The sequence below is a fragment of the Mustela nivalis genome (genome assembly GCF_964662115.1).
Source record: "Mustela nivalis genome assembly, chromosome: 18".
In the NCBI taxonomy this organism is placed as follows: Eukaryota; Metazoa; Chordata; class Mammalia; order Carnivora; family Mustelidae; genus Mustela; species Mustela nivalis.
This window is the reverse complement of record NC_139037.1, coordinates 54,984,305-55,005,223: the sequence shown is the minus strand read 5'-3', so window position 1 is coordinate 55,005,223 and position 20,919 is coordinate 54,984,305. Positions and strand designations below refer to the sequence as shown.

Sequence of the window (20,919 nt, the reverse complement as noted above, 5' to 3'; positions counted from 1 at the left end):
CTCCTTTTCTTTGCTCTCTTCCCGAGTTCTCTTTGCTCACCTGAGGTTTCCCTCTCCTTTTTAGTTCGCCCTAATTTCGTCCTTGCTTTTCGTCCCCTACGGTTCCATCTTCTGCGTTTTCATCCTCCCAGCCCATCCCTGCGAGTTTCTGTGCCCTCCAGTTCTACATCCCGCCCCCCCGATTTCTATCCCCATCCCTCGCCATCCTCAGTTCTAATTTCCTCATTCAGAGGGTGCTTTTCCCATTCAGGGAATTCTTTCCCCCTGAATTCCGACCCCCATTTCGATCCACCCATTGTCCCCTCCAGTTCTTCCCCCAACCGATTTCTTCCCTCTTGGTTTCCATCCACTGTTTCCATCTTTCCTTTTTTTAATTCTATCGCCTTCCAATTCTATCTCCTCTGGGGCGCATGCCCCTCCTGATTCTTTCGTCTATTTCCTTCCCCTCTGAGTTCCATCTCTCAGTTACACGCCCGTCCCCATTAGCGACCCCCTTAATTCCCAACCAGCCTGGAATCTATCCCACCCTTTGAGTTCCGTGCCTACTCCCTCCGAGTTCTCTTCCTGCCCCTTGAGTTCGGTCCCCTCCCCTGAGATCTGTCCCTGCCCTAATTTTTGCCCCCTCCCCCTGGAATCCCTCCGTCGGAGTTCTGTCCCCACCCACTGACTTCTTTCCCCGCCCCCTGAGTTGTGTACCCTCCTGCTGGAGTCTGTCCCCGCCTTCTTACTCCATCTCTGCCAGCCCTGCCCCTTTGGGGTTGAACCCGGACTGTTTCTCCCGCCCAGGTCCTGCCCCTGCTCCTTTCGCCAGACCAGCCCTTTCTCCCCGACGCTGAGTCCACCTCCAGATCCAAGCCCCGGGAGGGTGCTCCTTTCCTCACAGCCTCCCTGAGTCGGGCCGCAAATGCATTTGGGATTAAATTTTCATGATGTGGCACAAGCTCTCAAGGGGGTAGGGAGGGAGCAGCCGGCGCGGCGGACGGGCGCCACGGACCCGGTGGCCCAGCAGCCACTGCCCGCCACGGCCTCCCGTTTCTCGCCTTGTCCCGCTGGGTCTCTGGGTCTCCGTTTTGCCTATGTTTGCGAAACCCCCGGACTCCCGGGGAGGGGGAGGTTGGGGGCTGGGACCACAGGGTCTGAGGGAGGAGGGGCTGGAGACCCGGACTCCTGGGTCTGAGGAAGAGTAGCCCGCGGAGCCGTCTACTAGCACCACCCTGTGGCAGCAGAATTCCCGACCCGGGTGCGGAGGCGGCGGCCGCGGCTCCGGGCCAGGTGTGAAGGTGGAGCAGATGGTGAAGAGGAGGGAGTAGGAGGGGGGCGCCGGCCGCTGCCAAATCTCGGGCCTTCGCCGGAATCATCACCATGGAGACCAAAGAAGGCTGAAAGGACCCAGCTCCACACTTTTCTGGGACCTGGGAATGAGTTCCTCGGCCGCCCACGGAGGGTCCCCGTGCGAACTACAAGTCCCAGTGGCCACTGGAGCTCACCGTTTGCTTCGGAAGAGCCGCTGGGAGTTGTAGTTTTCTGAGACACCAGGCCGAGACTGCGAGACGCCCTCTGGTGGACGAAGCGCCACGTTCGGTCCTTCATAGGTCCAAAGACCCCACATTAGAGGTTATCCCCCTACCTTTCCACCTCTTCACCATCTATCTGTTCCTATTTCCCTACCCAGTTCAGTCCTTTCTAACGACACAAATCTCGCTGTTCTTCCAACATTTACCACTGAGGTTCCTCCGCTTACCTATCCTCCTAGGACTCATGGAAGGAAAGAGGTGTCAATCATGCATTAACTCAACATTCTTGAGTTCCTTCTAATTCTAAAGCATTATCACACCACAGGGGCATACATTCAACGAGGTAACCCTGGATGCCAGACACGGCCAGATTCTAACTCAGCCAGGGTAGATCAGAGAAAGCTTGAAGTTTGAAAAGCTTCCCAGAGAAAGCTCAATGAAAGGGATGACTTGGGAGGGGGCGGAGGGAGGGCCCACAGGAGAGGAAACAGTACTTGCAGAGTCAGGAAATGAGACATAGTTTGGTGGGATTGTGAATTGAAGCACCATTCCAGGAACAGGAAGCTTGTCAGGATGAGAGGTAAGAGAGGCTAGAGATGATGGCACACATCAGATGACCAGCGGACTCAGGAAAGGTCCCCTGGGAGGGCAAGACAATTAGACACTTCCTGGGTTTTACTGGAGGAAACAGACTGAGAGTAAGGACGGGAATAAAATGAGGCATAGGGGCATCTGCCTTTGGCTCAGGTCATGATCGTGGGGTCTTGGGACAGAGCCTCACATTGGGTTCCCTGCTCAGCAGGGAGTCCCTCTAGTCCTCCCTCTGCTTGTGCTCTAATAAAAAAGAAAAAAGAAGCGACAAGGGGGCCACACCAAACATGCGTGGGGTGCTAGGCTGAGGGTCTGGGACCTTCTCCTGGGGCACTAGGGAGCCAAGGAGGGGATCTGAAAAAGAGAAGGGAGGGTCAGCTATGGGACCTTGTGGGATAAGAGGGGGAGAGACTGGAGACCAGGAGCCCGGGGAGAGGATCTGGAGAGGGAGAGGCTGAGGCCACAGCTGGGGCAGTGACTTCTCTGTGACTCTAGGACCCAGTCCAATGTCCCTCTTCCCTCCCATTCCTCATGTACTCCTAGCCAGACACAGAACAAAGGCAAAAATCTTTTATTTCAATTTCAGAGAAGCCCCCCACCAGCCTCTTCCTCCACTTGGAAGCACAGAAAGAAGAAATCCAATCAAGAAGCCACTGACAGAAGGGGCATCGCCACCATCAGTTGCTGAGGAGAGACAGGAAAAAACAGAATAAGTATTCAGGACAAGGAGTCCTGGCCCCCCAGAGTGCCCCAACTCCCTGCACACTTCCCCCATCTCCCCAGGTACCTTTCTTTTCCGATGGAAGGCTGCCTTGCTCTCCTCGGAGTTGATCTGCAGGGGGATATAGGCATCCAGATGGTACAGCTGCTGGGGGCCCCCCATCACCAGGCGGTTCTCCCCGATCTCCAGTGACAGCCCCAGAGCTCCGTCCTGGGAATAGAGAGAAATAAGCTCACCTTTCCCTTCCCAGCAACAGGGCAATAATCACGGGGACCAGGGAGAAAAGGTTCCTGTGTTGGGATACCATATGAAAAGGGTCTTGCCTTCCAGGAAAAAGATGAGAGACCATAATTACAAGTCCCCGTGACTGAGCACTTACAATGACCAGAGCACCCTCAGGACGGCTCCCAAAGTGGGCCTGAAGGACCCACGGCAGGCAGCTATACTCAGGGGGCAGTGCTAACCAGGCTCCCACAGGTCTGGCAACGAGCCCCGCTCACTCCCCCTCAGAGATCCTAACCCTTCCAGACCTTTCTCTGGTTCTGGTCAAGCGTGCACTCACCAGTCGGGGGAGGTCAATTTCAGCCAAGAGGAGGTCAGGGGCTTCCAGCCAAAGGCTCAGGTGTGGCTTCTCCGGGCTGGGAAAGAACAAAACCCCAAACTGAGGAGCACCTACCGGGTCCTCGCCAGGGCTCATCTTTCCCTTTCTCCCGCCTCTGAGCCCTACTGCCTCAGGGAGCCTTCTGGGTGGGAGTGCTGCTTCTCCCCTCTCTGGGTTCCTAGAGCCCCCAGGACACTGCTTCCTATGGGGAGGGAGAGACGTGACAGAGAGAACCCATCGAAGGCCCACCCTTCCTCGGGTCTCAGGGAGTCAGGGGTGTACAGGTTTCCCAGCTCCTGGATCCGAGGACGCTGCTGGGAGCGGATATTTTGCTGGGAGATGGAGCCCAGGAAAAGCCGATTCTTCAGCATGCGCCACTCTGCGGGTAGGAAGCCGGGGGTCAAAGGTGGTAGGGTTGGGATTCCCGTTGCTTCCTTAGGAGTCATGACAGCAAGAGCCTCAGGGGAAAGGTTCCGCCCCTCGGAGGAAGCCGGGGATCCAGCCACACCCCCAAGCTTGGCTTTAGGAAATAGGCCCACTTTAGCCAACCTGTTTTGCAATCTGTCGCCAAGAGATGCAACTGGCTCCACCCCTTGGCTATCCAGACTCCCGCCCTTCATCTGGTTTCTTGATACGACCCGCCCCTGCCCCGCCCCCAACCTCGGGAAGCCCCGCCTTCTCCTTGTAATCAACAGCCTAGGGACCAAGGAAATCCCTGCCCACACTAGCTCCACCATTCCCAAGGGGTGTCCCCAAACTGCTGCCGCCCCTCTAGTCCCCGCTGGCCCAGGCCCCGCCCCTCACCTGGATTCAGTTGCAGACTGTATTTGTCCTCAAGGCCCTCCCTGGCGATGGTGACTACAAGCTCTCGCAAGAAATCGCTGTTCTAGGAGTAAGAGAGGGAGACTGCGGAAGGGCTCCGGGTGGAGGAAGAGGCCCCGGCCCAGGCCTCACCCGCAGCCCCGCCCCCAACCTGCATCCTCCGGTAGAAGTCGCTGTTGACTGCTACGTCGTAGGCGGTACAACCCTGGCCTTCTGTGGGGACAAGGCAAAACCAATAAAGGCCAGCAGCCGCAAGAACCAGAGAGACCCAGAGACAATTAGAAAGTAATGGCTCAAGACTCGCACCACCCTCGTCTCTCCCTCGTCTTTTCCCACCACATCCCAGCGTTGACCTTGCCCCTTCCCTGCACACAGCCCTTGCAAAGCTCCCCAGCCCCAAGACTAAGGTACGTGTCCTTCCGCGTGGCACTGGAGACCCTGTATGGTCTGCTCCTCCCACCTGGAGAGAAGCTCACATACGGGACCTGGTCCGTTTAAATTTCTTCCAGTCTCTCCCGATGACTGACCCAACCAATCAATCCAATTCAATCACTCTCCAGCTTCTGGACTCCTCTCTCCCCTCTGCCTAGAACCCTCTTCTCTGTCTTGGCCCGATGAACTCCTCCAGTTCCTTGACATCTTAGATCTGACACCTCCTCCTCCAAGAAGGTTTCCCCCCCCACCCCCCAGCCCCCCTACCCCTGCCAGAGCAGCACAAATCATACCATATTGCAATCGCATCTGTCCCCACCACCGTCGCCTAAGACTAGGAGTGTCTCAAGGGCAAGTTCTGGGTTATCAGTCCCTCCTCCCCAGGGCACTGCCCAAAACGTGGTCCAGGAGGCTTCAGGGGAACATATGTGATTTGAAAGACAAGCATATAGAGAAAGAAACTCAACAGAGACAGGTGAGACAAGGCTGAGAGATAGAGACACAGGGAGAAGGGTGAGGAAGGAAACAGGAACAAGAGTGAGAGCTGGTCCGGCCAGCTAATGAGGACACCTGCCCAGCTCCCTCACCATGGGGTAGGGCAGGGAGAAGGGCCAGCCTAGCCAGGCGGGCAGGACCAGGACCACCCCGTGTAGCAAGTAGTGGAGGCCCAGGAGGCTAGGCATATATCACAGAGAAAAGGATAAGGTCAGGAGAGCCAGATTTCTGGGTCCTAAGGGAGGAGGGTCCCAAGCCCTGGATCTTGGATCCTTGGGAAGAAAGGACCTAGGGAGCTAGATCCCTGGGTCCTCCAAGAGCACTGACTTGCATCCAGTTCAGCATGAGGCTCTCCCAGACTCATGGGGATGCGAAACCCAGCTTGGTCTTCCTCCAGCATTTGAAGCAGCTCATCCTCTGTCATGTCGGCCGGAGGAGGGATGGAAGGGGAGTGACAGATGTTGATGAACACCTTCCCTTCGGAGGAGTTGGTCTTTATGCAGAAACCTGGTGGAAGTAGGTTTGTCCTGAGGTGTGTGCCTCTGCATACATCTGGGTTTCCATTCATTCCCTCCTCAGTCTCTGTTGATCTGTCCCCTCTTTGTCCCCTTCTCTTGATCAGTCCACTGCTTTCTGAATCTGCTCCCCACCCCACCCATGGGATCTGTAACTCTCTATCTTTATTTATTATTTGAGGGAACACAAGCAGGGGGAGTGGGAGAGGGAGAAGCAGGCTTCCCACTGAGCAGGGAGCCCGATGTGGGGCCCGCTCACAGGACCCCGGAACCATGACCCTAGCAGAAGACAGGTGCCTAACAACTGAGCCACCCAGGCGCCCCCTCTGTAACTCTCTATCTTTGAGTCTCTCTCCCCCTAGTAATGCCTGTCCTCCTCCTCTCTTTAGATCTTAGTCCCTTCCCTGCTCTCTCTGGATCTCTGTCACAACCCCCGCCAAGGCCTGTGTACTCCCATTATTGTGCCTCTCTCCTGCCTCCTATCTCTGTGTCCCATACCCCTAGCCCCTGTCCACTCTCTTTGCAACTCTATCCCCCTCTCTCTGGGTTTCTGCCTTTCTCACCAGGTTGTGGTTGGATCTGTGTAGATTCTGGTCGGTTTGTCTGGGCCTGCTGGAGCTCCTTGGAGGCCTGTGTGAAGGAAAACAACCACCTTCATGCTGGCGTCTGGGCCATCAGACCCTCCTTTGTTCTTCAAAGGTTTGTTGAGAAATTTTATGCATATGAGATGTACACAGAATAGGACATACTATGTCCCGCTCCTCCTTTGAGGACCGCTAAGAACAACCCCAACCCCACTTGCATTTCTTCCAGAGCCTAGAAAACTTGGGAGTTAAGCAACTACAATTCCATGTAGTGCGTTCTGGGAATGTAGTCCCATCCCTGAGCACCCTCGGGTGTGCACATACACGTGTGCGTGAACACGCGCGTACACACACACACACAAATCCCCCGAATACCCAGGGACCATGGAGTCGGTCAGTCCTCACCTGCAGCAGCAGCTTCTCGAAACGCGCGGTCTCAGCGCCCATCTTCTCTGCCTCGCTTAGCTCCGGCACCAGCAGCTTCGAGTCCGCCATGGCCCTGAAGAAGAGACCTAGGCGTCCTCAGCAACACCGACGTGCGCGGGGCGGGGGGCGGGGAGGGACCCTGGCCAGGATCAGAACTCGGTGGCCTGCTGCCCGACACCCACTATTCTGTATGAAATCTAAGAATCTGGGCTTGAGACAATTCCACTCATGCCAGACACGGCTGTCCAATCTGCTGGAGACAACAGTTCTAGATTCTCTCTAAGTCCTGTGTGCCGAACGTGTATACGACAGCCACACTCCCAGCCTCTGTAACTAAGAACTTCAGCCGACCACGCTTCCGTCCCCCTCAAACGCTCAGACACCAATCCGGGAACCCCACTACGTTCCGGCCAATCATAGTCTAAGGCTGGAGCCACGCCTCTCACTTCAACCAATCAAAACCTTAAACCCTGAACCTAATTTCTGAATGCTACACTTCCTGGGTCGATTAAAGCGGTAACTCTCCTCTTTCCCGACTACATCTGGCCAAGCTTCTGGGTGGGCAGTCCAGACCGGCACACTCAAAACCTTAATTTAAACGTCCATCCTAAAACACTCCCTTCTGACCTCTAAACTATCGCTTCGTCCCAGAGTCGATTCTCTAGTAAATTTACTTCGGACTAAAAGCTGAACTCCTTGCCCTCAGAATGAACAGGGTGGAAAGGAGATACACAAATACGGCCATGCTTCTAAATCTGGAGCCTTCCTATTTGCAAGACACATACATTTTTGTCCTGTCCCCGTCCCCAACCCCGCCTCGCTCTGAGGATTGCGCATGCTCCAAACCACTTTGCCAGCTGGAGCGTGTGGGCGGGGCCACTGGGTCTAAGGCGGGGTTACGCTCTATCTCCCGTAGTCCCGCCCCCTGGACTAGAGGGGGCGGTGCCGCCCTTCGACCTCAAAGTTCCTCTGGGTAGAGCGCCCGGCACTCCTTGGTGGAAAGCGGCCCGGGAGGGTGATGGCTGCTACGCGTGCAAGGCCCAGCGCCCGAGAGATCTTCGCCACGCTGGAGTACGGACCGGTGCCTGAGAGCCACGCATGCGCACTGGTGAGGGCCTGCCGTTCGTTGTTGCCCATCCCCCTCCCCAGGCTTCCAGGTCTTGTTTGGCGCGCGGACTCCCGTGATCCACCGCGGCAGGTCCGCCCTTCTCGGTTTCGGTGACTCTGGCTACTCCTTAGGACCCACCCTTGAAGGGCATTCCCTTGAGCCTTTGCGGCTGCTGCCTCTTAACCCTTGAGTCTTTTCTCTTGTTTTGGAGCCCGTCTCGTACCTCCGCTCTGCGGCAGTGTTTCCCCGATGCGTCAGAGCCCCCAAAGGGCCTCCTGTGATTCTTCAGCCTCCCCTTCCCGGACCTCCGTTGAATCCCAGGGACTCGGAATTCCTGTAGGGCACCCCTGATCTTCCAAGGACCCCCAGAATCTCCATGGACTTCCCGTGATTCCTCAGAACATCCTGTGGCTTGCGTGGCTCTCTGAGCCCCACCCCGCCGAACTCCTGTGGGTCCCCCGTAATTTCTCAGGGCCCCCACCAATCATTGCGGAGTTCCTAGTATCCTGGGAACCCCAGGATACCTCAGAACTTAACTGTAATCTCTTACAGCCCCTCAGAATACCCTCGTGAGGCTCCCATGATTCTAAAGCGTCCCTTCAAGTCCTTCTGGGATCCCTCGGGGTCCCCCAGAACCTCTTGTGGTTCCTGTGGGTGCCTCGCATATTCTATAATTATCCAGGCTCCTCAGAACTCCTCTCATGGGCTCTCCTCATCCCACAGGGTCTCTAGCACCCTGGAATGCGAAGCTTAGGCTGAGACAGTGGTCCAAGTGGAAGATGAGGCCAGAGCCTGGAGCAGGTTGTGGAAGTGGATAGATAGATAGGCGGGGATGAGGCAGAGATACAGGAGGACCAGTGTCAGGAGTTGAGAGGGCAAGGCAGTGTCTCGGGTTTTGCTGTCTCTGTTGTCGTGTCTCCCCCACCCCTCACCACCACCACCACTAGTGGTGAACCCAGGAGGACTGGGGCTTCGGGGATAGGCCTGAGCTTGGTTATCACATGGTGAGAGTGTGAGGGACCCTGGACAGCCTTGGCCTTGTGAAGGCATCAAATGCTACTTGGGCCCAAGCCTTTAGGTCTGGAGACAGGGACCTGGGAGTCATCAATGTGGAAAGATAGTTGAACTGAGGGAGTGAGGATCTGGATCAGAGGACAGAGCATTCCCACACTTGGAGCTTGGCTAGAGATGGAATATACTGAAATAGCAATAATAGCTAATAGTAATCATAGCAATAATAGTAATCATAGTTTATATTCACTGGGAGCTCTCTGTGCCAGCCTCTGTGCTCAGTGTGATCTAATTTAATCCCCAGAACAGCTGTGAGAGGGGATTATTGTCATTATTTTAGCCATAGCACAGGGAGGCATAAAGGGTATGTAATTTGCCCACTGTTAACACAGTTTAAAAGAGGCGAAGCTGAGATTTGAACCTAAGCCTTAGGATTCCACAGCCCATGGTTCCCCCACCGCCTCCCAAGCAAAAGTCTCAACCTTCCAATGTGTGAGCCAGAGTCAACCAACAAATTGTTTTTTTGGCCCGCATTTTATTTTTGAAAATGTGAATTAGTGGTCAACTCATTCCCTGTAAACATCCAGGAGGAGTCCAGCTTCTTTTGAAAATAAAAACCCCAAATTTGGCAATGTTTGGCTCACATTCCCTGACAAAAATCATCTGGATTCAATAGTGACTTTCTCTTTAGACAAGTTATGAGTTCCCTATCTCCACCAGCCCCTCACACTAACATGACTTCCCAGGGCCCTGTGGACATTCTTTTATGGTTTTGTTTTTCTTGGGCGGGGAACGGTGGTTGGTGGGGTGGGGTGGAGATTGCAAACTTCCACAGAATACTTAATACTGGGACGCCTGGGTGGCTCAGTTGGTTGGACGACTGCCTTCGGCTCAGGTCATGATCCTGGAGTCCCGGGATCGAGTCCCGCATCGGGCTCCCAGCTCCATGGGGAGTCTGCTTCTCTCTCTGACCTTCTCCTCGTTAATGCTCTCTCTCACTGTCTCTCTCTCGAGTAAATAAATAAAATCTTTAAAAAAAAAAAAAAAAAAAAGAATACTTAATACTGCTACTTACCTATCCCTCAGCTTCAGGAATTGCCAGACATGTGGTCCAGTGTTGCATTCTTTTGTTTTCTCTTTTTTCTAGAACGATTTAAATCCCCGATGTCCCGTTAGCTTCCAAGAAATATTTGAATTCTCACTTCTAACAGATAAAGACTAGTTTTGTAACATAATCACCTAGCCATTTTAAGTTTTTTTTTTTTTTTTTAAGAGAGAGAGCAAGAGCACTCCAGCAAGTGTGCAAGCAGGGGGAGGGGCAGCAGAATCTTAAGCAGTCTCCACGCCCAGCACAGAGCCCAAGAAGGGGCTCAATCTCACAACCCTGAGCCAAAATCAAGAGTCAGACACTTCAGCGACTGAGCCACCCAGGCAACCCCACCTAGCCATTTTTCACACTTCACATTAGCGGTCACTTTTTTTTTTTCCTTTTAAGATTTTATTTATTTGTCAGAAAAGGGAGAGCACAAGCAGGGGGAGCAGCAGGCTCAACTTCGAGAAAGGAGCCTGAGGTGGGACTTGACCCCGGGACCCTGAGATCATGACCTGAGCCTCCCAGGCATCCCAGCGCTCATTGCTTAATATCATCCAATGCCCAGCTCATGTTCGTGCACCTCCAACTATTTCCAAAATGTGTCTTTCCCTGGGGGTATTTGAGTGGGAAACTTCTGACTCACCCTTTGACTTCAGAGAAAAAGCAGAAGGGCCAGTTGGCAGGGTAAGAGGAAAATCGGGAGAATGTGGCTTTGGGATGCTAAGAAGAAGAGAGCAGTTGTAGAAGGAAAGAGTGGAAAGCAGGTCTGGATTTCGCCAGGATCTAGGGAAGGCAGGACCAGGGAGAGAAACATGGTGCAGATATGGAAGGAGAGGTGCAGTGAGATTAAGAGGAAATCCTACCTAGCACTGCTCTGAGTGTCTGATGTGCATTGATGCATTTAATTAATCCTTGCCACAGCCCCGTGAAGTAGCGAGGGGCTGTGCTTATCCCCATTTTCCAGATGGCCAAAGTACTGTTACACCCCGGCTGACGTTGAACAATAAATACTAGAGCCAAGATTCAGTCTCCTAGCCCCAGAGACTCCACACCACACTGTCCCGTTTGTAGTGCCTCTCCGCTCTGCCCTGGGCTCAGGTAGACACGTCGCAGCCAAATAAATTGCACCTGGTAAGCCTGTGTCTACAGCGGGGGTCCGAGCTGCCCCTTGAAGTGATGGCCGCTGGGTGCAGGAGCCACCTGGCTTAGCCGCCCCGCCTTCCAAATAGAACCCGTTACTGCCTGATAACAGTGCCACGGGCATTGCTTCCAGGGTTGTGGCCCAATCTCAGGAACGTAGGGTGCTCCAGAAAGCCCCAGTGCTCGGGCCTCCTGTTGGATTTCTATGGAGTGTTCCCAGTTTTCCCAGGCAGGTGTGGTGGATCCTTCAGGAGTCATTGTTGCCTGGTGATGCTGTGGAATTATCTTAGGATTCCTGAGAAACAGGAAGCTCGCCCAGGTCGTTTCTCCATGGAGGAGAAAGGGTTTTATTAAGCCACATTTCAAAGTCAATAGGACAGGGGCGGCTGGGTGCTCAGTGGCTTAAGCGACTGCCTTCAGCTCAGGTCGATCCCAGGGTCCTGGGATCGAGCCCCAGTTATGGGTCCCTGCTCAACAGAGAGTCTGCTTCTCCCTCTTCCTCTGCTCCTCCCTCCTCTTTCCAGCTTTCACACCTGTGCTGGCTCGCATGCTCTCTCTCTCTGTCCAGTGAATTTTAAAAAAGAAAAATCTTTAAAAAAAAAAAGCAAAGTCAGTAGGCCAGCCCTCGTATATCTCTGGTGAGAACATGAAACAGCTTGCTGGGCTCCTCCATAAGTTACCCGTGGAGTTGACCTGTGATCCTCCTGGGTCCACATGCCTAGAAGAAGTAAAGTCAGGTGATGGAACAAAAACTCGTGTGTGCATGTTCCAAGCAGCACTATTCACAATAACTAGAAGGCAGAGACAGATCGAACCCGCATCCACTGGTGATAAATGGAGAAACAAAATGTGGCTTATCCAGACAATGGAATATTGTATAGGCGTGTAAAAAAAAATAATAATAAGTTTGTTGTTGTTGTTAAAAAGGGAGAGAAGATGGGGAGAGACTGAGGGAGAGAATCTCAAGCAGGCTCCATGTCCAGCACGAAGCCCAGTGCGGGGCTCGATCTCATGATGCTGAGATCATGACCTGAGCCAAAATCAAGAGTCTGATGCTTAATGGACCAAGCCAGCCAGATGCCCCTAAAAACAGGGTGTTGGATGAAAAAAGCCAGGCAAAAAAAGTCACAGATTGTAAGGTTCCTTTTCTGTGAGATATCCAGAGTCGGCAAATCCACAGAAACAGGAAGCAGATCAGTGGTAGCCAGAAGCTAGGGACAGGGGGAGGGAAGAGTGACTGCCCAGTGTGAACAAAGTTTCCTTGCAAGGGGTTGGAAGTATTCTAGAAGGAGATCCTGGTGATGGTGGCATGTCCTAAATGCTGCTGAACTGTATCCTTTACAATTCTTAACATGATGAGTTTTTGGTTATAATGTATCTTATGTTTAGGGATTATTTTCCTTCTACACAGGAAAAGAATGAGCAGGGGGGCAGAGAGGTGCAGGTATCCTCTCCCAGAGGATTCTAGGCAGGGATGGAGCTCCCCCAGCTGCCTCCAGACCCCATTCCAAACTGTCTTCATCTCCCACAGGCCTGGCTGGACACCCAGGACCGACACTTGGGTCACTATGTAAATGGGAAGTGGTTGAAGCCAGAACACAGGAACTCAGTGCCTTGCCAGGATCCCATCACAGGTATGAGGTGTCCCCCAGCTGCTATGGGAGGGAGAGGCATCTACACCCCCAGCTGGACCGACAACAATGCCCCATTCCCTTTGCTCAGGGCTCTGAGGGCAGGGTATAGCCAGTGGGGGAAAGCCAAGATTTCTGGCTCTTTCTGGTCATGGTCATCCTAATTACTGCTCCAAGCCCGTGTGGATGCTTCTTGAAGTCACTCTCTACTAAGATCCCTTCCTTGATTACTGGAGACAGTCAGAGCAATGACCAACAGAGTCATCACAGAACTGGGGACTAGCTTTCCTGCCTTGGGGTGCGCCTGGGCTCTGGAAATCTCAGCCCCCTCCAGCTCTACACGGGCTCCCCCACTCTTCCCATCTGGGATCCCTCCATTCATCTCCCCAGGAGAGAGCTTGGCCAGTTGCCTCCAGGCACAGGCTGAAGATGTGGTGGCAGCCGTGGAGGCAGCAGGGACTGCGTTTGATACCTGGAGCGGACTCCCTGGAGCCTCTCGGGCCCAGCACCTAGTCAGGTGACGCAGCTGAGGCGTGGGTCTCGGGACGTGGGGAAGGACTCCATCCCCCAGCATCTACCTGAGACTGTGGGAACAGAGACTCTCTTTCCCGAGAGCTCTAGCTCGCTGAATTACTTGCATGCTAAGGTTCCTGTGGGCTCCGCGACGCCCTCAAGCCTCTAGCCGCTAAAACATCCCATACACCAGGGCTAATATGAGAAAGCTCTGTTCTCCAGAATAGCCCCAGGGCTCACTGAGCCTCCCATTTTCCCCACCCCAATGCCCATTTTCCATTTTCTCTTATTTGGGGCAACTAGAGACAAAGTTTCCACTTTCTAAGACTACATTGCTCAGACTACATTTCCCATAAATCTCGGGGGGGGGGGTGCTCTCCACCCCTGGCAAATGATAGGGATGCCCCCAGGAGATCGTAGGGATTATAGTCCAAGAACACAGGGGGTGTTCCAGGACTGTGTGACTGAGGGGCAGAGGGAAATGACTGTCCCCGGCTTTCTCTGCAGGCTGGCCAAGATGATCCAGAAACACCAGAGGCTGCTATGGACCCTGGAGTCCCTGGTTTCTGGGCGAGCCATTCGAGAGGTTCGAGACGGGGATGTCCCACTGGCCCAGCAGCTGCTCCAGTACCATGCCATCCAGGCATCCACCCAGGAGGAGGTGCTGGCAGGCTGGGAACCCATGGGTGAGAAGCAGGAGTCCTGGCCCCCAGCCCCTTTCTCCCCCATGACCTAGCAGTACCTGCCCCAGTCCCTTATTTTTTCTTACAGGAGTGATTGGTCTCATCTTGCCACCTACATTCTCCTTCCTTGAGATGATGTGGAGGATTTGCCCAGCCCTGGCTGTGGGTAATTGATGGGCTGGATCTGAAGGAGGAGGGGCTGGGGGCCTGGACCCCTGGGTCTGAGGGAGTAGGGGACTGAGGGCCTGGACTGCTGGGTCTGAGGGAGGAGGGCTGGTGGCCCAGACTCCTGAGTCTGAGCTGGGGGCCCAGACTCCAGGGTCTGAGGGAAGAGGAGCTGGAGCCCCAGACTCTAGGGTCTGAGGAAGGAGGCACTGGGGGCCCAGACTCCAGGGTTTTTGAGCTACCCACCTTTTCCAGGTTGTACTGTAGTGGTCCTCGTGCCACCAGCCTCCCCGACACCCCTCCTCCTGGCCCAGCTGGCAGGGGAGCTAGACTCATTCCCAGGAATCCTCAATGTGGTCAGTGGCCCTGCCTCCCTGGGCCCCGTCCTAGCCTCCCAGCCTAGAGTCCAGAAGGTGACCTTCTGTGGAACCGTCGAGGTATCTTCGGGGCTGGGAGGGGGACAGGACGTGGCTGGGAGGCCGGAAGGCCCCTCCCTCAGCTGAATTCGGTGGGGATCCTGCAGGAAGGACGTGCCCTTCGACGGAGCCTGGCAGGCAGGGGTGCTGAGCTGGGCCTGGCCCTGGGGGCCGAGTCGCTGCTGGTGCTGACGGAGGCGGCAGATGTGGACTCGGCTGTGGAGGGTGTTGTGGATGCGGCCTGGTCCGACCGCAACGCAGTAAGGCCCATGTGCTCAGGTTCCCCTGAGACCTGGGGGTCATGCCTGTCCATCTCCAGACCTCAGGGGCTCTTGTCTCTCCATCAGTTGTAATTTTCAGTGTTTTGGGTCGCACGTTCTCTCTGTCAGCACAAGAGGAACACAGGGCTCCTCTTCGCCTCAGATTCCTGGATCTCCCCGTCCCGGCCCTCCTGTTTCTGCAGGGGCTCATGTCTCTTGTTCTTAGAGGTTCTCTGCACTTTTCTGAGTGTGCATGTCCCTAGTTTTCCAACCTTTGTCTTCACTCTGAGTCACCCTCTTCTGTAACTTGCCCCCCTCCCTGACTGTGGCACCTTGGTGAGTGTCTAGGCTCCCCAGTCACTCCTCCCTGACACTCCTCTGTGGGGGGAGCAAGGCTCGACCCTCTGTGGGGGACTGTCCCCTAAAGGTGGGCCCTGCTTTGCCCTCCCTGACATCCCTTTCCCTCGCAGGGGGGACTCAGGCTCCTCATCCAGGAGTCTGTGTGGGACGAGACGATGAGGCGGCTCCAGGAGCGGATGGCCCGGCTTCGGGGTGGTCGAGGACTGGATGGGGCCGTGGACATGGGGGCTCGAGGGGTGGCCGCACATGACCTGGCCCAGCGCTATGTGCATGAGGCCCAAAGTCAGGGCGCACAGGTGAGCAAGGGGCTCCAGGATGCCAGGGGAGGAGGGACCTGGAGACCTGACCCCTGGGTCTGAGGAGAGGAGGGGCTGGGACGAGGACTCCCAGGTCTAAGGGAAGAGTGGCAAGGGGCAAGGACTCCTGGGTCTGAGGGAGGAGGAGCTAGAGGTCTGGACTCCCAGATCTGAGGGAGTAGGCGCCAGAAGTGAACTTGTTGATCTGCTTCTCTTCAGGTGTTCCAGGCTGGAGATGTGCCTTCAGACAGCCCGTTCTTCCCCCCGACTTTGGTCTCTGACCTACCCCCAGCTTCCCCGTGTACACAGGCAGAGGTGAGCCCTCCAAGGCCCCAGAGATCCTATTCCATCCATCCACCTGCGGCCAGACCTGAGCAGCAAGACTCCGCCTGCCGAGGCCCCCGTGGGGTGACCCCTGGGTCTGGGTCCGAGGGCTGCTTACGGTTGGAAGCTGCTCCCCTAATGGATGTTGGGGAGAGAAGCTGGCCGGGCCCCCTGAGCTCCATCCTCAACCCTTCCAGGTGCCCTGGCCTGTGGTCGTGGCCTCCCCATTCCGCACAGCTAAGGAGGCCCTGGCTGTGGCCAACGGGACGCCCCGAGGAGCCAGTGCCAGTGTGTGGAGCGAGAGACTAGGGCAGGCCCTGGAGCTGGGCTGGGGGTCAGTCGGCACCTGTGGGGGCCACAGGGGGCAGCCTGTTGGGGGGCGCCCAGCTTCTGCTCTTTTTTCTCAGTCTTGAGGTCTCTATCCTCTCTCTCTGGAGTTCTGCCCGCCCCTCCTCCCTGACTCCAGGCCCCCTGCCACCTTCCACTCTTGCTCCCATCCCCCTCTCTCCCCACAGGCTCCAGATGGGCACCGTCTGGATCAATGCCCACGGCCTGCGAAACACTCAGGTGCCCGCAGGCGGCTGCAAGGAGAGTGGGTCTTCCTGGCACGGGGGCCCCGACGTGAGTGCGCCCCTCCTCCGCCCCATCGTCACCCCCTTCAGCCACTGCACGCCCTCTCCTGCGTCCTTCTGACACTGCCTCTCCCCCAGGGTCTGTATGAGTATCTGCGGCCCTCAGGAACCCCCATCCGGCTGTCTTACTTTTCTGAGAATCTGAACTATGACACCTTTGGCCTCTCTGTCCCCTCCACCCTGCCAGCAGGGACTGAAACAGGACCCAGGTGAGCTGTCTCAGGGGCTGCAACTCCCAGAATCCCCCCGGGGTGGGGAAGGGGAGACAGGAGGTTGGGGCTGGCTCCTCGTGGGCTGGAGCGGGGGGTTCATTAGAGCTGTCTTGAGGGGTCCCCGTGTGTGGCTCCACTCCGACTCCCTCTTCTAAGGAGAGTCCCCATTCTGCTGAATGAAGGACTGTGCTCTCCCAGAGGCACAGCGGGGTGGAGCATGGGGTCTGAGGAGACGTGACCCCAGGACCCACACCCACGCCTCACCCTCCTCCAGCCCGGCAGCCCCCTATGGGCTCTTCATTGGCGGCCGTTTCCAAGCTCCGGGGTCCCGGAGCTCCAGACCCATCCAGGATTTGCAAGGCAATCTCCATAGCTACGTGGCTGAGGGCGGAGCCAAGGATGTCCGAGGGGCTGTGGAGGCTGCTCACCAGGCTGCCCCTGGGTAAGGAAGTCACGTGGGAGAACCCAGAGGTAATGGGGCGTTAGAAAGAGTGGTTTGAGACCCCCAAGGGCTGGGGGCGTATGGGGTCTGGAACTGGTGGGCTGTGAGGTCCAAGCTCCCAAGGCTGACAGGATACGGGTCATGGCCCTTACTCCCCTCCACAGGCAGATGAGGCTATGGGGCCTGGACCCCCATCATCAGGGCTGTGGACAGAGGAGGGATATCTGGAAGGATCCAGGACCAGAAAGCTGACCCTAATTTGCACTGTGTCCCCTTCCCCCCAGCTGGGTAGGCCAGTCGCCAGGGACCCGGGCGACCCTGCTGTGGGCCCTCGCAGCTGCCCTGGAGCGCCGGGAGTCTGCCCTCACCTCGAGGCTGGAGAGGCATGGCGTGACGCTCAAGGATGCCCAGGCGGAGGTGAAGCTGAGCGCCAGGCAGCTCCGGGCCTGGGGCGCCCGTGCCCAGGCCCAGGGCCATGTGTTGCAGGTGAGAGGGTCGTGTGAGCCGGCAGACAGCGAGGGCAGCTTGGGGTGGGAGTCAGAGCAAGGATCTGGGAGTGAGCTGGACTTGCGGGAAGACAGCGAGAGAGCACGAGCGGAAGGGCAGAGGGAGGGAGACCCTCAAGCAGGCTCTGCACTGAGCGAGAAGCCCAACAGGAGGCTCGATCTCACGACCCTGAGGTCATGATCTGAGCTGAAACCAAGAGTTGAAAGCCCAACAGAGCCACCCAGGTGCCCCTAACTCCTAGGTTTTAATCTGAGAACAGTGAAAACATGTATCCATACGGGATTTATGCCCCAATTTTATAATAACATTATTCCTAATAGCTGAGGACTGGAAACGGTCTCGTGCCCAGCCCATCCATACCGCACGTGACTCTTGATCTCAGGGGGAGTGAGTTTGAGCCACTCTTTGGGCATGGGGTTTATTTTTATTTATTTATTTTTATTTTTATTTCTTTTAAAGATTTTATTTATTTATTTGACAGACAGAGATCACAAATAGGCAGAGAGGCAGGCAGAGAGAGAGGAAGGGAAGCAGGCTCCCCGCCGAGCAGAGAGCCGGATGCGAGATTCTATCCCAGGACCCTGGTTTCGTGATCTGGGCTGAAGGCAGAGGCCTCAACCCACTGAGCCACCCAGGCACCTGGAGTTTATTTTTAAAACAAATAAATAAATATAATAAATAAAACAAAAAGTGGGAGTAATCCAAACGTCCCTTGGGAGGTTAACAAACAAAGCGTGCCTCACCCGTAACAGCGGGACCCTGCTCAGCGTCCTGTGGGTGAATCTCGAAGGGACCCTGAGGAGTGAAAGAAGCCAAATTAGAAACAGTGCAGCCTATATAATTCTGTATCTAGAAAATTCTAGAAAAGACAAACTGTAGTGAGCAGAAGCAGAGGGGTGGTTGAGGAGGGAGAGGGTTCAGGTGGAGTCAGGTGAAAAGGATCACTAAGAGGCACAGGGAGGTTTGGGGGAGTGAAGTCCATTATCTTGATTGTAGTGATGGTTTCAAGCGATTTGAGGGCATCTGGCAGGCTCAGTTGGTAGAGTATAAAACTTGATCTCAGGGTCATGAGCTCAAGCCCCATGTTGGGCATAAAGTTACTCAAAAAAAAAAAAAAAAAGAAAAAAGAACAAATTATGACCTTTAAAATGCATGCAGTTTAGTGAATGTCAATTATATTCAATAAAGTTTTAAAAAAATTATACACATGCACATAGAAACAAACCCACAGGCCAGGTTCTGAGCTCTCTGCACACAATTTATTTCATTTCAACAACAAACCTGGGGCGCCTGGATGGCTCAGTGGGTTGAGCTGCTGCCTTCGGCTCGGGTCATGATCTCAGGGTCCTGGGATCGAGTCCCGCATCAGGCTCTCTGCTCAGCGGGGAGCCTGCTTCCTCCTCTCTGTCTCTCTGCCTCTCTGCCTACTTGTGATCTCTCTCTGTCAAATAAATAAATAAAATATTTTTTTTTAAATTTATTTATTTGACAGAGAGAGCGATCACAAGTAGGCAGAGAGGCAGTCAGAGAGAGAGGAGGAAATAGGCTCCCTGCTGAGCAGAGAGCCCAATGTGGGCCTCGATCCCAGGACCCTGGGATCATGACCTGAGCTGAAGGCAGAGGCTTTAACCCACTGAGCCACCCAGGTGCCCAAATAAATAAAATCTTTAAAAAAAAAAAACAAAAAAAAAACCTCTGAGGGAAGCACCATTTGGCTCATTTGAAAGATGGGGCACTGAGGCCAGGAGAGGTTAAGTAACTCCCCCAAGATCACACAGCTGATGAGTGGCAGAGCCCACAGCCTGGCTCCAGTCGGCTCTGCACTTTTACCCAATGAATCATCATAGGCGTTGTTACAGAAAAGGAAAGGTGGGGAGAGGAGGAATGGGGCAGACGATGAGGCTCCTGTGCCCAGCCCTTGACCTCCTGCATGTCCCCGCAGCTGGCAGAGCTGAAAGGCCCGGTGCTCCGGCTGCGGGAGCCACTGGGCGTGCTGGCCATTGTTTGCCCTGACGAGTGGCCCCTGCTTGCCTTCGTGTCCCTGCTGGCTGCTGCCCTGGCCCATGGCAACACTGTGGTCCTGGTGCCCAGCGGGGCCTGTCCCATCCCCGCCCTGGAGGTCTGTCAGGTACAGTTTCCCGATTTCCTGCTGCAGTTCCCAGCAGCCCCTGGGGCAGCAGGTGAATGGGAAGTGCCCCGGGCTTGCACTCACCCCACCCCCTTGGTAACCATGGTAACCCCCACCCCACCCCCATCCAAGCCTACATCCAAGCCTGCATTGCTCATCCACCCCGGGACCGTTCTGTCCAGGCCTCAAGCGTTCACCACTCATGACCTGCGTCCCGTTCCTTCCAGGAGCCCCAAGGGCTCTCCCCGATGCTCACTCCTCACCCAGTCTATTGCCTCCCGGTCTCTGACTCCCTTCCCGCCCAATCCTCTCTACTGTCCCCTAGGATATGGCCGCCTTATTGCCAGCAGGCCTGGTAAATGTGGTGACTGGCGACCGGGACCACCTGACCCGCTGCCTGGCCTTGCACCAGGATGTCCAGGCCCTGTGGTACTTCGGATCTGCCAAGGTACCCTTTGCTTTGCTGTCTTTTTGCCATCTCGAACCTCACCGACAGCCTCTCCCTTTTCTGGAATCAGGGCATTGCCACCTTAGAGTTCCAGTTACTAGGGAGCACAGACTCCTCGGCAACCGGGTTAGGAGGTCCTGCCTGCCCTTTTAGAGTCCAGGTTGCTAAGTAAGAGGATCTCTTTAGCATAGCAACAAGGGCCCAAAAACTTCATCTCATTGGACGACCCGTTGCTAAGGACCACACCCTAGTAGCAGAACCACTGTCCACCCTCCTGATGATAACAGGGGAACTCCTTGTCACCAAGAACCCAGGCCCCATTCCTTTCAATGTGGGCTGTTAATGGGGAGGAAATCCCCTAGCCGCAAAGGTCAGCCTTGTTTCCCTCAGCATCTGGAAGGTCTGTGGACTACAGACCGAGCATTGTTGAAACAGAGCCTAGGTCAAGCCGTCAGGCCCCTCAGTAATAAGACACAGCTGCTTGGCATCCCAGCTGGCAGAAGTCCTGATCCCCCTCTTCTCGTGCCAGGGCTCCCAGTTTGTGGAGTGGGCCTCAGCTGGAAACCTGAAGCCGGTGTGGGTGAACCGGGGCTGCCCTCGCGCCTGGGATCAGGAGGCCCAGGGGGCAGGCCAAGAGCTGGGGCTGCGGGCAGCACGGACCAAGGCCCTGTGGCTGCCCATGGGAGACTGATGCCCGAGTGCCTCCCGCTCCACCTTGGACAGAGGAGAGATGGACTCTGACAGACACCAGAAGCCTGGAACTTTCTTTTATTAGGACTTCCATGTCCTCCAATAAACTCTAACCAACCTTGGCTGTGCTTCTGAGGGGAGGAAGTGGGGGAGTAGCAA

The 20,919-nt window shown here is 55.3% G+C and overlaps 2 protein-coding genes and 1 long non-coding RNA gene across 6 annotated transcripts; 1 reads left to right on the top strand and 2 right to left on the bottom strand.

The window, feature by feature from the left end:
- Positions 1-2,661: 2,661 nt before the first annotated feature.
- Positions 2,662-8,211, bottom strand: PIH1D1 (PIH1 domain containing 1). Of its 4 annotated transcripts, none has more exons than XM_082710433.1 (10): positions 8,033-8,211; positions 6,681-6,774; positions 6,255-6,321; positions 5,504-5,683; positions 4,401-4,462; positions 4,232-4,313; positions 3,677-3,806; positions 3,389-3,464; positions 2,893-3,036; positions 2,662-2,789 (listed from the first exon to the last, which is right to left on the bottom strand). In XM_082710433.1, the coding sequence occupies exons 2-10, from the start codon at positions 6,768-6,770 to the stop codon at positions 2,748-2,750; spliced, it is 873 nt and encodes a 290-aa protein (XP_082566559.1). In that variant the 5' UTR covers positions 6,771-6,774; positions 8,033-8,211; the 3' UTR covers positions 2,662-2,747. The 4 variants fall into 4 exon arrangements, with proteins under 4 accessions (XP_082566559.1, XP_082566557.1, XP_082566558.1 ...); XM_082710431.1 differs by lacking the exon at positions 8,033-8,211 and adding an exon at positions 7,659-7,808; XM_082710432.1 differs by lacking the exon at positions 8,033-8,211 and adding an exon at positions 7,329-7,529.
- On the top strand, positions 7,678-20,882 carry ALDH16A1 (aldehyde dehydrogenase 16 family member A1). The gene is made up of 17 exons (XM_082710318.1): positions 7,678-7,809; positions 12,585-12,687; positions 13,075-13,201; positions 13,705-13,883; positions 13,969-14,046; positions 14,301-14,482; positions 14,569-14,721; positions 15,192-15,377; positions 15,597-15,692; positions 15,899-16,035; positions 16,217-16,322; positions 16,412-16,542; positions 16,820-16,987; positions 17,272-17,473; positions 19,437-19,622; positions 19,948-20,070; positions 20,600-20,882. The coding sequence occupies exons 1-17, from the start codon at positions 7,720-7,722 to the stop codon at positions 20,759-20,761; spliced, it is 2,409 nt and encodes an 802-aa protein (XP_082566444.1). The 5' UTR covers positions 7,678-7,719; the 3' UTR covers positions 20,762-20,882.
- LOC309852935 lies at positions 18,732-19,452 on the bottom strand. Its single transcript, XR_014305450.1, has 2 exons — positions 19,188-19,452; positions 18,732-18,775 (listed from the first exon to the last, which is right to left on the bottom strand). It is a non-coding gene; the product is annotated as an uncharacterized lncRNA (long non-coding RNA).
- Positions 20,883-20,919: the final 37 nt, after the last annotated feature.

Coding starts and splice junctions, on each gene's coding strand:
- PIH1D1 (XM_082710430.1), bottom strand. CDS start 7,446: ATGGCCGTATTTGTGTATCTCCTTTCCACCCTGTTCATTCTGAGGGCA. Junction 4,314..4,400: donor ACTTCTACCGGAGGATGCAG/GTTGGGGGCGGG, acceptor TCTTACTCCTAG/AACAGCGATTTCTTGCGAGA. Junction 3,037..3,388: donor AAATTGACCTCCCCCGACTG/GTGAGTGCACGC, acceptor CTCTATTCCCAG/GACGGAGCTCTGGGGCTGTC.
- ALDH16A1 (XM_082710318.1), top strand. CDS start 7,720: ATGGCTGCTACGCGTGCAAGGCCCAGCGCCCGAGAGATCTTCGCCACG. Junction 14,483..14,568: donor CCTTCTGTGGAACCGTCGAG/GTATCTTCGGGG, acceptor GGGATCCTGCAG/GAAGGACGTGCCCTTCGACG. Junction 16,036..16,216: donor GCCCTGGAGCTGGGCTGGGG/GTCAGTCGGCAC, acceptor CTCTCCCCACAG/GCTCCAGATGGGCACCGTCT.